Genomic DNA, 15,081 nt, shown 5'->3' with positions numbered 1-15,081 from the left:
CCTGCCCCGTCTTGGGTTTACCAGTGCAGAACGTGTCAGGCAGCAGATCAAGTGCAGGTACTTAGATGATTAATCTGGTACCACAATGCCAGGGATGCCTGACGGTACCAGTGCCAGATGGAAAAAACATCCAGTTGTGAAATAGCCAATATTAATTCAGGCATGGGAATCTGCTTGTAAAATTAGACTCTACACAGACACCTCATATACTGGCCAACAAACTGCACCATTCACAGATGGCAGATCAACTATCAATGCAGAGGACATAAACTTCCATAAGTTGGGATTTCATCCATCAGTACAACACAATGCACATGGAAATACGCTCACTTACTGGATTTTCAGTCTGGTTGATGCCAATGAGAAATATCAGCTCAGAAAAGAAGAGGGTCGCCACAAGGTTTTTGTGGATATTGTGGATGTTGGATCGTAAGGTTCGGATGATCATAAGCAAGATGAAAGTCAGCAGCAAGGCCGCCAGTGAGACTGACACAGACGTGTAGGTGATGATCTTCAGAGGAAGCACCTCACCATTCTGTTGTGGAGACAGTTCACACATCATTGTGGCAAACACAACATTGGTTTGGACTATGCATACAAATGATGTATTGAGAAAGGTTTTCAAACTATCACAAGCAGGGCAAAAGTAAAAAAGGGCGGAGCATTGTGGCAAATGGCCCAGGGCCCCCCATAATCTAAGGGTCCCCCGCTCCAACACTACTTTCAGCTGCCCATCCATAGAAGGAAAACAGATTGTGAGCTTCTGAAAAACACTCCGGCAACACCACATCGATCACACATGCACCCTCCTATGGCATCTCTTCAGCTCCATCTCGGGCACCACTCTACTATGTCATGACGTTGTCCAGTGTCAGGATGTGGCGTACAGTGGCACAGACAATGTCCTGACATTGACCTTCAGGACACAGTACACTTGTGCCCAGACTGATGTGGAAGAGAATCTATAGGAGGGTAAGTATATACCATATGGATGCAGCAGCAGCAATAGTTGTCTAGTCTAGGGTCAGATCATAACATCTAAAGAAAAATAAATAAATTAAAAAATTTATATAACAAAAAAAGTCTTAAAAATGTTAAATATAAAAAACAGATGTATTTATTAGATCATTTTTGGATAACCTATACCCTTTAAATTGTCTAAACTCCCCAGCCTATCAGACATACCAGATCTGATGTGAAAATATAACCCTTCTTTCATTTGGTAGACGATACCACTAACTGCTGTCCTAATCCCAAACCAACTTTAAAAACAGTGTTTTGTTAAGCCCCCCGTCCACAACTATCCGGCCCCTAACTTTTTTCCTATTACCATGTAAATTTCTATATAAATTATGAGCACTTTGGACGGCCATGCTGCCCGTAGTTTTGACCTTCTATTCTACATACAGTATACGCTACTGATAAAACTTCTGTTTTACCAAAAAGATTTATAGCAGCAAACAATGCAGGGAAGAATGTCTACAAAACGCTTGTGCACCAGAAGGCTGGTGGCTTTATGAAATACCCATAAAAACTTCATTTAGGTTCAGACCGCCAAGTCCAGTCTGCCAAGTTCTCTATCAATGAAGAACTGATACTGTGAGAAAGTTAATCGGTAAGTTCTGCTGTAGAATAGGACCGGTGGTGGTTAGCACTTTTGCATGCAAGAGATAGTTTTCTTCTCTGCAACTTACCTCTCGCTTGGAAATGTCCATCATCACTGCAAAACTGGTCATATGATTACACTGGCAGGTAATGTGGCTTTTATTTCTGAAGACCAGTTCGCAGCCTTTGGAGGACCACCCTCCTGTGCCACCAGTTCTTTTTGGAAAAAGAAAATAAAAATGTTCTAATCTTAGTCAACTGATACAACTTTCTTAATTGTGGAGGCAGAAACCAAAATTGGCAGCAGCACACAAAATAAATTCACTATCAGAGGTATACAAACCTATAATCTAACCACATTAAATAATGCAAGGTTCTTAGTATATAATTTGATCAAATTACATTGGCCCATCTACCAACGTCCAGGTGACCAAGCTCTCAGATGGGTCCTAACATTAATACCAGGTGGCTATCTTAACCTGGGAAAGCTGAGTTCCTACCTCTCAAAATGCTCCTCTCTTGGGACTAAGCCTACAAGTAAAACCGGTGAGGGTAGGATACTATATAGATGTTTCAATGGGAGGGACAGGAGGTAAATGGGCGGCAGGTGTGCACGACCCAGTGAAGGCAGCCAAAGCTTCACAATATTTGTATAGAAAGAGAAAAAAGGGGGGGTCAGCACTACCCAAAAAAATTGGAAATATATCCCAATAGAAATGTATAGGTGCACGCTAAACCATGGCTGCAACACACAGTAGAGGCAGAAACCAAAATTGGCAGCAGCACACAAAATAAATTCACTATCAGAGGTATACAAACCTATAATCTAACCACATTAAATAATGCAAGGTTCTTAGTATATAATTTGATCAAATTACATTGGCCCATCTACCAACGTCCAGGTGACCAAGCTCTCAGATGGGTCCTAACATTAATACCAGGTGGCTATCTTAACCTGGGAAAGCTGAGTTCCTACCTCTCAAAATGCTCCTCTCTTGGGACTAAGCCTACAAATAAAACCGGTGAGGGTAGGATACTATATAGATGTTTCAATGGGAGGGACAGGAGGTAAATGGGCGGCAGGTGTGCACGACCCAGTGAAGGCAGCCAAAGCTTCACAATATTTGTATAGAAAGAGAAAAAAGGGGGGGTCAGCACTACCCAAAAAAATTGGAAATATATCCCAATAGAAATGTATAGGTGCACGCTAAACCATGGCTGCAACACACAGTAGAGGCAGAAACCAAAATTGGCAGCAGCACACAAAATAAATTCACTATCAGAGGTATACAAACCTATAATCTAACCACATTAAATAATGCAAGGTTCTTAGTATATAATTTGATCAAATTACATTGGCCCATCTACCAACGTCCAGGTGACCAAGCTCTCAGATGGGTCCTAACATTAATACCAGGTGGCTATCTTAACCTGGGAAAGCTGAGTTCCTACCTCTCAAAATGCTCCTCTCTTGGGACTAAGCCTACAAATAAAACCGGTGAGGGTAGGATACTATATAGATGTTTCAATGGGAGGGACAGGAGGTAAATGGGCGGCAGGTGTGCACGACCCAGTGAAGGCAGCCAAAGCTTCACAATATTTGTATAGAAAGAGAAAAAAGGGGGGGTCAGCACTACCCAAAAAAATTGGAAATATATCCCAATAGAAATGTATAGGTGCACGCTAAACCATGGCTGCAACACACAGTAGAGGCAGAAACCAAAATTGGCAGCAGCACACAAAATAAATTCACTATCAGAGGTATACAAACCTATAATCTAACCACATTAAATAATGCAAGGTTCTTAGTATATAATTTGATCAAATTACATTGGCCCATCTACCAACGTCCATCTGAGAGCTTGGTCACCTGGACGTTGGTAGATGGGCCAATGTAATTTGATCAAATTATATACTAAGAACCTTGCATTATTTAATGTGGTTAGATTATAGGTTTGTATACCTCTGATAGTGAATTTATTTTGTGTGCTGCTGCCAATTTTGGTTTCTGCCTCTACTGTGTGTTGCAGCCATGGTTTAGCGTGCACCTATACATTTCTATTGGGATATATTTCCAATTTTTTTGGGTAGTGCTGACCCCCCCTTTTTTCTCTTTCTATACAAATATTGTGAAGCTTTGGCTGCCTTCACTGGGTCGTGCACACCTGCCGCCCATTTACCTCCTGTCCCTCCCATTGAAACATCTATATAGTATCCTACCCTCACCGGTTTTATTTGTAGGCTTAGTCCCAAGAGAGGAGCATTTTGAGAGGTAGGAACTCAGCTTTCCCAGGTTAAGATAGCCACCTGGTATTAATGTTAGGACCCATCTGAGAGCTTGGTCACCTGAACGTTGGTAGATGGGCCAATGTAATTTGATCAAATTATATACTAAGAACCTTGCATTATTTAATGTGGTTAGATTATAGGTTTGTATACCTCTGATAGTGAATTTATTTTGTGTGCTGCTGCCAATTTTGGTTTCTGCCTCTACTGTGTGTTGCAGCCATGGTTTAGCGTGCACCTATACATTTCTATTGGGATATATTTCCAATTTTTTTGGGTAGTGCTGACCCCCCCTTTTTTCTCTTTCTATACAAATATTGTGAAGCTTTGGCTGCCTTCACTGGGTCGTGCACACCTGCCGCCCATTTACCTCCTGTCCCTCCCATTGAAACATCTATATAGTATCCTACCCTCACCGGTTTTATTTGTAGGCTTAGTCCCAAGAGAGGAGCATTTTGAGAGGTAGGAACTCAGCTTTCCCAGGTTAAGATAGCCACCTGGTATTAATGTTAGGACCCATCTGAGAGCTTGGTCACCTGGACGTTGGTAGATGGGCCAATGTAATTTGATCAAATTATATACTAAGAACCTTGCATTATTTAATGTGGTTAGATTATAGGTTTGTATACCTCTGATAGTGAATTTATTTTGTGTGCTGCTGCCAATTTTGGTTTCTGCCTCTACTGTGTGTTGCAGCCATGGTTTAGCGTGCACCTATACATTTCTATTGGGATATATTTCCAATTTTTTTGGGTAGTGCTGACCCCCCCTTTTTTCTCTTTCTATACAAATATTGTGAAGCTTTGGCTGCCTTCACTGGGTCGTGCACACCTGCCGCCCATTTACCTCCTGTCCCTCCCATTGAAACATCTATATAGTATCCTACCCTCACCGGTTTTATTTGTAGGCTTAGTCCCAAGAGAGGAGCATTTTGAGAGGTAGGAACTCAGCTTTCCCAGGTTAAGATAGCCACCTGGTATTAATGTTAGGACCCATCTGAGAGCTTGGTCACCTGGACGTTGGTAGATGGGCCAATGTAATTTGATCAAATTATATACTAAGAACCTTGCATTATTTAATGTGGTTAGATTATAGGTTTGTATACCTCTGATAGTGAATTTATTTTGTGTGCTGCTGCCAATTTTGGTTTCTGCCTCTACTGTGTGTTACAGCCATGGTTTAGCGTGCACCTATACATTTCTATTGGGATATATTTCCAATTTTTTTGGGTAGTGCTGACCCCCCCCTTTTTTCTCTTTCTATACAAATATTGTGAAGCTTTGGCTGCCTTCACTGGGTCGTGCACACCTGCCGCCCATTTACCTCCTGTCCCTCCCATTGAAACATCTATATAGTATCCTACCCTCACCGGTTTTATTTGTAGGCTTAGTCCCAAGAGAGGAGCATTTTGAGAGGTAGGAACTCAGCTCTCCCAGGTTAAGATAGCCACCTGGTATTAATGTTAGGACCCATCTGAGAGCTTGGTCACCTGGACGTTGGTAGATGGGCCAATGTAATTTGATCAAATTATATACTAAGAACCTTGCATTATTTAATGTGGTTAGATTATAGGTTTGTATACCTCTGATAGTGAATTTATTTTGTGTGCTGCTGCCAATTTTGGTTTCTGCCTCTACTGTGTGTTGCAGCCATGGTTTAGCGTGCACCTATACATTTCTATTGGGATATATTTCCAATTTTTTTGGGTAGTGCTGACCCCCCCTTTTTTCTCTTTCTATACAAATATTGTGAAGCTTTGGCTGCCTTCACTGGGTCGTGCACACCTGCCGCCCATTTACCTCCTGTCCCTCCCATTGAAACATCTATATAGTATCCTACCCTCACCGGTTTTATTTGTAGGCTTAGTCCCAAGAGAGGAGCATTTTGAGAGGTAGGAACTCAGCTCTCCCAGGTTAAGATAGCCACCTGGTATTAATGTTAGGACCCATCTGAGAGCTTGGTCACCTGGACGTTGGTAGATGGGCCAATGTAATTTGATCAAATTATATACTAAGAACCTTGCATTATTTAATGTGGTTAGATTATAGGTTTGTATACCTCTGATAGTGAATTTATTTTGTGTGCTGCTGCCAATTTTGGTTTCTGCCTCTACTGTGTGTTGCAGCCATGGTTTAGCGTGCACCTATACATTTCTATTGGGATATATTTCCAATTTTTTTGGGTAGTGCTGACCCCCCCTTTTTTCTCTTTCTATACAAATATTGTGAAGCTTTGGCTGCCTTCACTGGGTCGTGCACACCTGCCGCCCATTTACCTCCTGTCCCTCCCATTGAAACATCTATATAGTATCCTACCCTCACCGGTTTTATTTGTAGGCTTAGTCCCAAGAGAGGAGCATTTTGAGAGGTAGGAACTCAGCTCTCCCAGGTTAAGATAGCCACCTGGTATTAATGTTAGGACCCATCTGAGAGCTTGGTCACCTGGACGTTGGTAGATGGGCCAATGTAATTTGATCAAATTATATACTAAGAATCTTGCATTATTTAATGTGGTTAGATTATAGGTTTGTATACCTCTGATAGTGAATTTATTTTGTGTGCTGCTGCCAATTTTGGTTTCTGCCTCTACTGTGTGTTGCAGCCATGGTTTAGCGTGCACCTATACATTTCTATTGGGATATATTTCCAATTTTTTTGGGTAGTGCTGACCCCCCCTTTTTTCTCTTTTTTTTTCTTTTTCACTTTCTTAATTGTGGGTATCCATAGAAATGGATGTCTGTGTAGAATAATGAGACGACTCTACAAATGATAGATATTAGAGGAAAGTAGATACTTACATGATAGAGTGGTTCCAAAATACGCACACAGGTTTGGTCCTCTCCTCAGTTTCCAACATTGTATACTCCAGTATAATTGGTTTGTCCAGCTGAGATGGTAGTGGATCCCCTTCAATATGCACAGATGCACTTACAATGGCCGTGTTTATAACTGGTCGGTTAGGAACCCTGGGGCAAAAGAGATACAAAACTACCAATGAGTACAAGTTTAACAAATGATTTCTTAAAGGGTCATCATGTAGCTATACCCCTCCGCCCCATGTACATATAAGTGGGCTAGTGTTATCTTGATCAGTTATTTTTTTCTATCTGAAACTCCTGGTCCCTTTATCTCCAGATGGTCATGTGATCTCAATTCTGACCAGCTCAGATTTATTTGGAGTTATGCTGCCTAAAACAAGTCAATTTCACACTCTGTATGATGCTGTTACAAGGGCCCTAACACAGAAACTGCATAGAGGGGGACACAGGCACTTCAGTCACAGTTATTGGTGATGATCACACAGCTCTTGTCACACAGTTATAATAGAGGAGATCACAGCTCAAGTCACACAGATATAATAGAGGAGATCACAGCTCAACTTTCAGACCGTATAATTTAGGTCTGTAGCTTAGTTAGTTGAGTATAGAAGGTAATGATAATTAAACTGTCCCCCCAGCAGGCAGAATGGTATAACCTCAGCTAATGCATCATGGAATAGATTTGAAAGTGAAAATCTCACTCTCATCATGGTAATCATCAGACAGTGGGCTGCTCTGCATGGAAGTGATTGCAATACCCAGAGGAATCATCTAGAGTGTGACAGGCAATGAGATGAGGGGGAGGCAGGCATGAAAAAATGTGTTTTGTCAGAGTGGCCCTTTAAATTGCAGTTAACATCCCTTTCAAAATGTGCTTTACTGAGGTTTATTTAACACTTAGGCGTTACATTTAGTTTGTTTATAAAGCAGCATAGTTTTTCAAGGAGTTGAGCCTCTCTTTACTGTTCACGGGTTTTGCTTATGAGCACATGATTTTTCATGCTGGCCACACAGGCCCATTTTAACGGTCCAGAGAAAAAGAAGCATTGGTAGGGAGAAGTGCTTCTGATTTCAAAAAAGTTCCTAACCATAGACCGATATTACAGTATCACATTTCCCTCTTCTTATAGAAAATGGGAACGATGATGTTCTCAATTTCTGCATCCTTGGCCCATTAGCAAACACACCCACATACCAGCCTGTCTATGTTCATCTATCCTTATGCCTAGGTTTATTACTCTTCTGGCTTACTGGACTGTAAGCAGTTACGTTATATTCCACCATCTTGAGACATATACAACATAAACTACAGACTCACAGGACAAGAACAGCATACATGTACATGGCAAAGGGGAACTGGAAAGGTGTTGTTCACTCTGAGAGTACCTTAAGCTCCTGCGGTCAGGATCATAGTGTTCTGGTAAGAGCTGTCCCAAGGACCGGTATACTATGACCATAGCAATAGCGTGCTGATTGGATGGATCCGGTTGCCTCTTTTTACGTTTGGAGAGATGGGAGTCAAATTCCTCATCACTGCTGGGATATTTCTGGTTGAAAGGCTTAACAGTGGGCAGAGCTATAAAAAACAAATAGTTGGGGTGTAACCATGTGGATTATTACAATGTAATTATGTAAGCATCAAACTTTACATCAGGCTGTACACAAGAGTAAAATGCTGGGATTAATAGGCAAGGCAGCAGAGTAAAATAAAGTTCCACAATGGAATCTGTGGACAACTAATAGAATTGCTCTGTTTCCATGGAGATCATTAATATACAATATATACAATGTAATTCTCTGCAATGACAGATGTGGACAGTCACCGAAAGAACTGGTATTTATTAGCTTCCCGGCAGTCCTGTATTACACATCTACGAGAGCACTGTAAGGTTTTTTTTTAGTCGCCGAGATGGTGTGCATGCCATTACATTAAATAGCAATGGTATATAATCAGTTCCATCTCAGCCTATACCAGTACATCATTTACAGCATTCACTATATGTCAATCATGAAAGGATAACTTGGTTTCCCTCTTATTTTCCCATCACTATGAAAGCAAGTAATGAAGGAAAGTGTTCACATAAGTGCTACATTCATCTCTTGACGAGCTGCTAATCCCCATTATTCAGCCATACATTCAGTCAATTTCCCTATAGACTGACCAAAGTTAATTTCCCCAAGATAAAGATGACCGAGGCTCCGTTGTTTTCCTCGGATGACACCAGAGCTGGCTCATGTATTTGAAGTTTACACATCTAGATCTTGTAAAAAGATTTCCTTTGGAATCACACGTCCGGTCATGTCTTTTCTGCACCGTCACGCACATTTTACAGATGACACATCTATTATATATTCACAGTACTGTACAAACGTTTTAGGCAGGTGCGGAAAAAATGCTGCAAATGAATAATTTTTTTCAAAGTTGGTTGACTGACCCCAATTTTTCTCCTCCAGCAGGACAACAACCCAAAAACATGCAGCCAATATAATAAAGAACTAACTTCGGTGTAAAGAAGAACAGGGATTCCTGGAAGTAATGCTATGGCCCCACAAGGCCCTGATCTCATCATCAACTTTACCTGGGATTGCATGCAGAGACAGAAGGATCTGAACAAGCCTACATACCTAACACAGGAGGAGGTGCGGAAGCGTCTAAAGAAAACTAAAATTGATAAATCGCCGGGCCCAGATGGATTACACCCAAGGATACTAAGGGAACTAAGTGACGAGATAGCTAGGCCGCTATACCTAATATTTCTAGACACTATCAAGACCGGTGTAGTACCATTGGATTGGCGCATTGCCAACGTGGTTCCAATTTACAAAAAAGGGAGCAAAAGTGAGCCTGGTAACTACAGGCCAGTAAGTCTCACTTCAGTAACGGGAAAAATTTTCGAGGGGATTCTGAGAGACGCCATCGATGAGTACCTCAAGGAAAACAAGGGAATAACTCCTCACCAGCAAGGATTCATGAAGGGTCGCTCATGTCAGACAAATCTGATCAGTTTCTACGATGAAGTAAGCTCTAAGCTGGACCAGGGAGAATCTATTGATCTCGTATATCTGGACTTCTCTAAAGCTTTTGACACCGTGCCACATAATAGGCTAATATACAAAATGAGGCAGCTCGGACTGGGCGAAAACGTGTGTACGTGGGTAAAAAATTGGCTCAATGATAGAAAGCAGAGGGTGGTAATAAATGGTGCGTACTCTGATTGGACCATAGTCGCTAGTGGGGTGCCACAGGGTTCAGTTTTGGGCCCCACTCTGTTCAACATATTTATCAATGACCTGATAGAGGGGCTGCACAGTAAAATATCAATATTTGCAGATGACACAAAATTATACAATATAATTAATACAACGGAGGACAATGTGCGGCTGCAAACGGACCTGGACAAGCTGGGGGCTTGGGCAGAAAAATGGCAAATGAAGTTCAATGTTGAAAAATGTAAGACTATGCACATGGGCAGGAGTAACGGATGTCACAAATATTCACTTAATGGGGTACCACTAGGGAAAAGTGATATGGAAAAGGATCTGGGGGTATTAGTGGATAATAGACTAAACTGGAGTAACCAATGCCAGTCAGCTGCTGCAAAGGCAAATAAAGTCTTGGGGTGCATTAAAAGAGGTATAGGGGCGAAGGACGAGAACATCATGCTTCCATTATATAAGGCACTTGTCAGGCCTCACATGGAATACTGCGTACAATTCTGGACACCGGTGCTCAGGAGGGATGTTGCGGTACTGGAGGGGGTTCAAAGAAGGGCAACTAAACTAATACATGGAATGACGGGACTGGAATACCCAGAGAGGCTATCCAAATTGGGTCTATTTACTCTAGAAAAAAGAAGGTTAAGAGGGGACCAAATAACCATGTATAAGTACATGAGGGGACAACACATGGATCTCTCCCGCGATCTGTTTACACCCAGGACCACGACGGTAACAAGAGGACATCCGCTACGATTAGAGGAAAGTAGGTTTCATCACCAACATAGAAGGGGATTCTTTACTGTAAGAGCAGTTAGACTGTGGAACTCTCTGCCTGAGGAGGTGGTGATGGCAAAATCCATAGAGGAGTTTAAAAGGGGACTTGATGTCTTTCTGGAGAAGAAGGATATTACAGGATATAAATATTAGGTGAAGTGTCAATCCGGGTATACAGGCAGGTAGGAACTATTAGGGGTTGATCCAGGGAACAGTCTGATTGCCATTAGGGAGTCGGGAAGGAATTTTTTCCCCAAAAGGGCTAATTGGCTTCTGGCCTTGGGGTTTTTTGCCTTCCTCTGGATCAACAAAGTAGGATAGACAGGCTGGACTAGATGGACATTGTCTTCATTCAGCCTTACATACTATGTTACTATGTTACATGTGCAGAAGATCTGTGGTTAGTTCTCCAATACAATAAAGGAATGTGAGTTCCTTCAAAAACTGTGTACAAGTATAACTAGAAAAAGTGATGCTGTTTTCATCACACCAAATATTGATTTGATTTGGACTCCTGTTAACACTTTTACTTTTGAAAGAATTTTTAATTTGCAGCATTTTTCCCTCAGGTGCCTAAGGGCTCGCACACACTTGCATTTTTTAAGGCAAATGTCAATAGGAGTTTCTAATGTTAAAAACGTAAGTTTGTGCTTTGTGTTTTTAACGTTAAAAAGTCTCATTGATATTCACATTAAAAAAACGCAGCGTTAAAAGACGCAAGTGTGTGGGAGCCCTAAAGCTTTTACACAGTACTGTATATATAAACATTGGCAGCTTTTACTGTCCATCGATATATACTATGGTATATCTCCACTCCCACTTGATAGCAGTAGCTCGTATAGTGTTGTTAATATTTGTGTGGCTGTTTCTGGTACTGCAACTTAATCTCAAGTGAATGAGAGCTCGAATCATAGGATCCTGCAGAAAAGAGCAGTCAAGGACCCTGCTGATAAAAAACTGGAGTAAGGATAGGCCAACAGTGGTTTACTGTGGAAAACCCTTTCAAAATCACAATTCACAAAGTCTGGAAGCTTAATTGCATTACTGAAATCACAATTGTGAGATTAGCAACTATTTGTCATTTGATAGTCACCCACAGTGGCTCAGAGTCCGAAACTGATCATTTGTAGTACTGCGTTTCCTTGAAAATAAGACACCGTCTTATATTAATTTTTGCCCCAAAAGAGGCACAGTGTCTTATACTTACCTAGCCAACGACTTCCCGATCCCTCGCACTGGCCTGTGGCACTGTGGCAGGCTGCCATGTCCTCTACGCTGACAGCATTCTCTTCCAGGTAACTAACGGGTCTTTGAATGCCCCGCCTCCAGCAAGTGAGTGCTGTAATAAGATCACGAGTGCCCTGGCTCAGCCAATCAGAGCTGGCGCTCAATGAGCCAATCACAGTTATTAAGTGATGTCATTCACTGAATAGCTGTGAATTATCGAAAGCCGGCTGCGATTGGCTCGTGATCCAATCACAACACTCACTTGCTGGAAGCGGGGTATTCAAAGCCCCGTTACCAGGAAGAGAATGCTGTCAGCGCGGAGGACACAGCAGTCTATTGCAGCGCCAGAGACCAGACTGGGATGCCGCCGGCTAGGTAAGTATTGCTTTTTTTTTTTTTTTGTGGGTAGCTAGGGCTTATTTTTGGAGGAGGGCTTACATTTCAAGCCCCCACCTCCCCTGGGGTAGGGCTTATTATCGGTGTAGGTCTTATTTTCAGGGAAACACGGTAGACCGCCTGACTCTTTTGACTAAACTCTAGTATAACTTTGTGTTTTTAAGGTGATGTGTGGTACTGACATAAATACATGTGGAAGTTAGCAGCAGTGATTACTCCCAAGACCTTGTTTGTGCTGGCTTAACTTCATTAGATATTAATGTGAATAGGGAGGCAAAGCCTTGTAATATCTAGAAACAGAACTATATCAAATTACAGCAAGTGTCAAGAAATACCCATTACCACTGTAAGCGTATTTATGCGCACATTTGCGCGATGTGTGTTGCATGTTTGCACACGTCTGTGCGTATTTTACTGTATTTTTTGGGCCTGCATGCCCTGCCCATTTGCGCATGCAAAGAAACATGCAACCATGCTCCCATCGATTTCAATGGGCGATTAAGTTTCATTAAATCTGTGATATTTCCGTGCGCAATATGCATGAAAATAGGAGATGCTGCGCTTTTTTGTGCAACTGAAATGATTTTGCAAAAAGGCATGGGTGACCGTAAGCATTGAAATCAATGGATTCTATTCACTGCGTATTGTGCGTGCAAAATTTGCATGCATAATACGCAGCTGAAATGCATTCATGTGAATAAGCCTGTAGTTGTATTTACGAAGATGAATGAAAAAGACTGTAATTGTACCTTTTCTTTCAGGGGGCTTAAACAAAGTATCCGGGAACAAGACTGAGGACTGCAATTCTTTAGGGTAATCTTCATATATCTCATTAAACTCGGGGACTTTGGCTCCACTGAAATTCGCCTTGTCAAATATGTCTACAGCAATAACTGGAGGGAAAAATACAGAATTAAAGGGATGAATTACATTCTAACTGCAAACCAAAAGCCTTAGTGGAACATTATTTGTACAACCCCAATTCCAAAAAACTTGGGATGCGGTGCAATGTTTAAAAATGAAATGGAAAATGTCTCCTTTTATGTTCTATTGTGAATAAGATAGGGGTATGTGAGATTTCCACATCATTAAATCCTTTTTTCCCATTACATTAATGTACATTTTTTTTATTTGGGGTTGTATTATATCGTTTTCAGTTTTCCTCCAGGGATCTTCAGAAAATATATGATGCGATCGTGAAACCCTAAATAACTTATCACTGGAAAGAACTAAATTACCATATAACTTTTATTAATATCAATGGATAAAATGATCTCGGCATATCAGCATCAAACTAAAACTCAGTATTTCAATTTCTATATTAATAGCATATAGAGAGAACAGTCTAGAAACTCCTGTGCCACTCAATGATTTACTGTCATTTAGACCAAGCTCTATAGAGATGAGCGTGGATTCACGGGAGCCAAATTACCATAGGGGCACACTGAGGACCCCCTCTTAGTAATAAACGTGCAGTGATGATGACAATGTGTCCAAATACTGAGGAATAAACCCCAAGTCCGTATCCTAATGTATAGTTGGACTACAGCAAGGACATAACGGTTCTCTCCTATCGTTATTAAGTCACTCCTACTATCTCATAAGATGTTGACCAACATAGGGAATAGAAAGTCTATGAAGAGGAGAGATGGACTGTTGTTATCAAGTTATCCTTTATTCTTGATAGATCTATAGATATGAATATCGTATTAATAGGTCTGTGTGTACAGATGGTGAATTGTATCACTCGGGCCACATGGTATACATTGATAATAATACCCCAACCCTAATTCACTGAAACCTAATAGGTGATGCAAGATATTAATAACAGCATCATCAAAGTGGATCAGTAAAAAAGCCAAGCACTCCAAGTGGAGGATGCAGAAGACAAGCGGGGTGGCCCCGTTTGTCTTCTGCATCCAGCTGTTCCCCGCTCGGTGTGTCCGTCTGTAATAAAGTTGAGCGCTCCGTGCCGGGTATGGAGAACACAGCTGGACCGCTCTGTTCTTCATACCCAGCCTGTAATCAGGGAGCGGAATACAGCTGAAACAATAATATCTGAAATAAATGTAAAGAGCTGCTGTTCTTGAAGTGGAAATCCATAAAAGCCTTTATAATAAGAAGTGCTACATAAAAAGGGTCAGATGCAACATAGACATAGGACGCGTTTCGACTCTGTAAAGAAAGAGTCTTGATCACCTAATTTGGGAAGTTACATCACTTCCTTAAATATCTGACCATTTTTTTTTTAATTCCTGATGGAATCCTGAGCCAGACACTATACTGGGAGCAGCACAGACATCAATGGGTGAGCGCTTTTTCCTTTATTTATCGTGAAACAATTGTATCAGCTGTATCCCGGTGTGAATTGCTGATAACTGATCGCTTATCTTTCAGCATGCTGAAAGACAATGATGATCGGCGGCTTAACGAAAAATGCACGATATCCGTGCAGTTAGACACTACGATTATCGCTCAAAAGACGGCTTTGAGCGATTTTTAAGCGAAAATCGCTGCGTCTAAAAGGGCCTTTACTGATGGATTTACTATTGCAGGGTAATACTCACTGATGTTTTTAGTGACAATGACAAAGGGCTTCATATACGTCTTTTTCATGTTCCGTGCCATGTTGTTGGCATAGTCTTCATAATGTTTCAACAGGTGTGCTGTGCCCCCTTCAGTCCTCTGGATCTGGTCCCAATGCTCTTTGTTGCTGTGATCTAATATTATGCTGCCTGCATAGATGACATTCTGTA

General features: G+C 41.4%; 1 protein-coding gene across 5 annotated transcripts in view; it reads right to left on the bottom strand.

Moving 5' to 3' along the window:
• The window catches only part of CELSR1 (cadherin EGF LAG seven-pass G-type receptor 1), a 156,986-nt gene that overhangs the window by 19,663 nt on the left and 122,242 nt on the right, over positions 1-15,081 (bottom strand). For all 5 annotated transcript variants that reach the window (XM_066591892.1, XM_066591894.1, XM_066591895.1 and 2 more), the window contains exons 19-24: positions 14,893-15,076; positions 13,075-13,218; positions 8,096-8,285; positions 6,689-6,856; positions 1,695-1,821; positions 335-535 (exon numbers count right to left, since the gene is read on the bottom strand). In XM_066591892.1, the coding sequence (XP_066447989.1) occupies positions 335-535; positions 1,695-1,821; positions 6,689-6,856; positions 8,096-8,285; positions 13,075-13,218; positions 14,893-15,076 (1,014 nt within the window). The remainder of the gene's footprint in view (positions 1-334; positions 536-1,694; positions 1,822-6,688; positions 6,857-8,095; positions 8,286-13,074; positions 13,219-14,892; positions 15,077-15,081) is intronic.

The sequence above is a fragment of the Eleutherodactylus coqui genome, chromosome 2 (genome assembly GCF_035609145.1).
Source record: "Eleutherodactylus coqui strain aEleCoq1 chromosome 2, aEleCoq1.hap1, whole genome shotgun sequence".
NCBI classification, from domain to species: Eukaryota; Metazoa; Chordata; class Amphibia; order Anura; family Eleutherodactylidae; genus Eleutherodactylus; species Eleutherodactylus coqui.
Note: the sequence above shows the minus strand (reverse complement) of the source record. Positions and strands in the feature narration are given on the sequence as shown.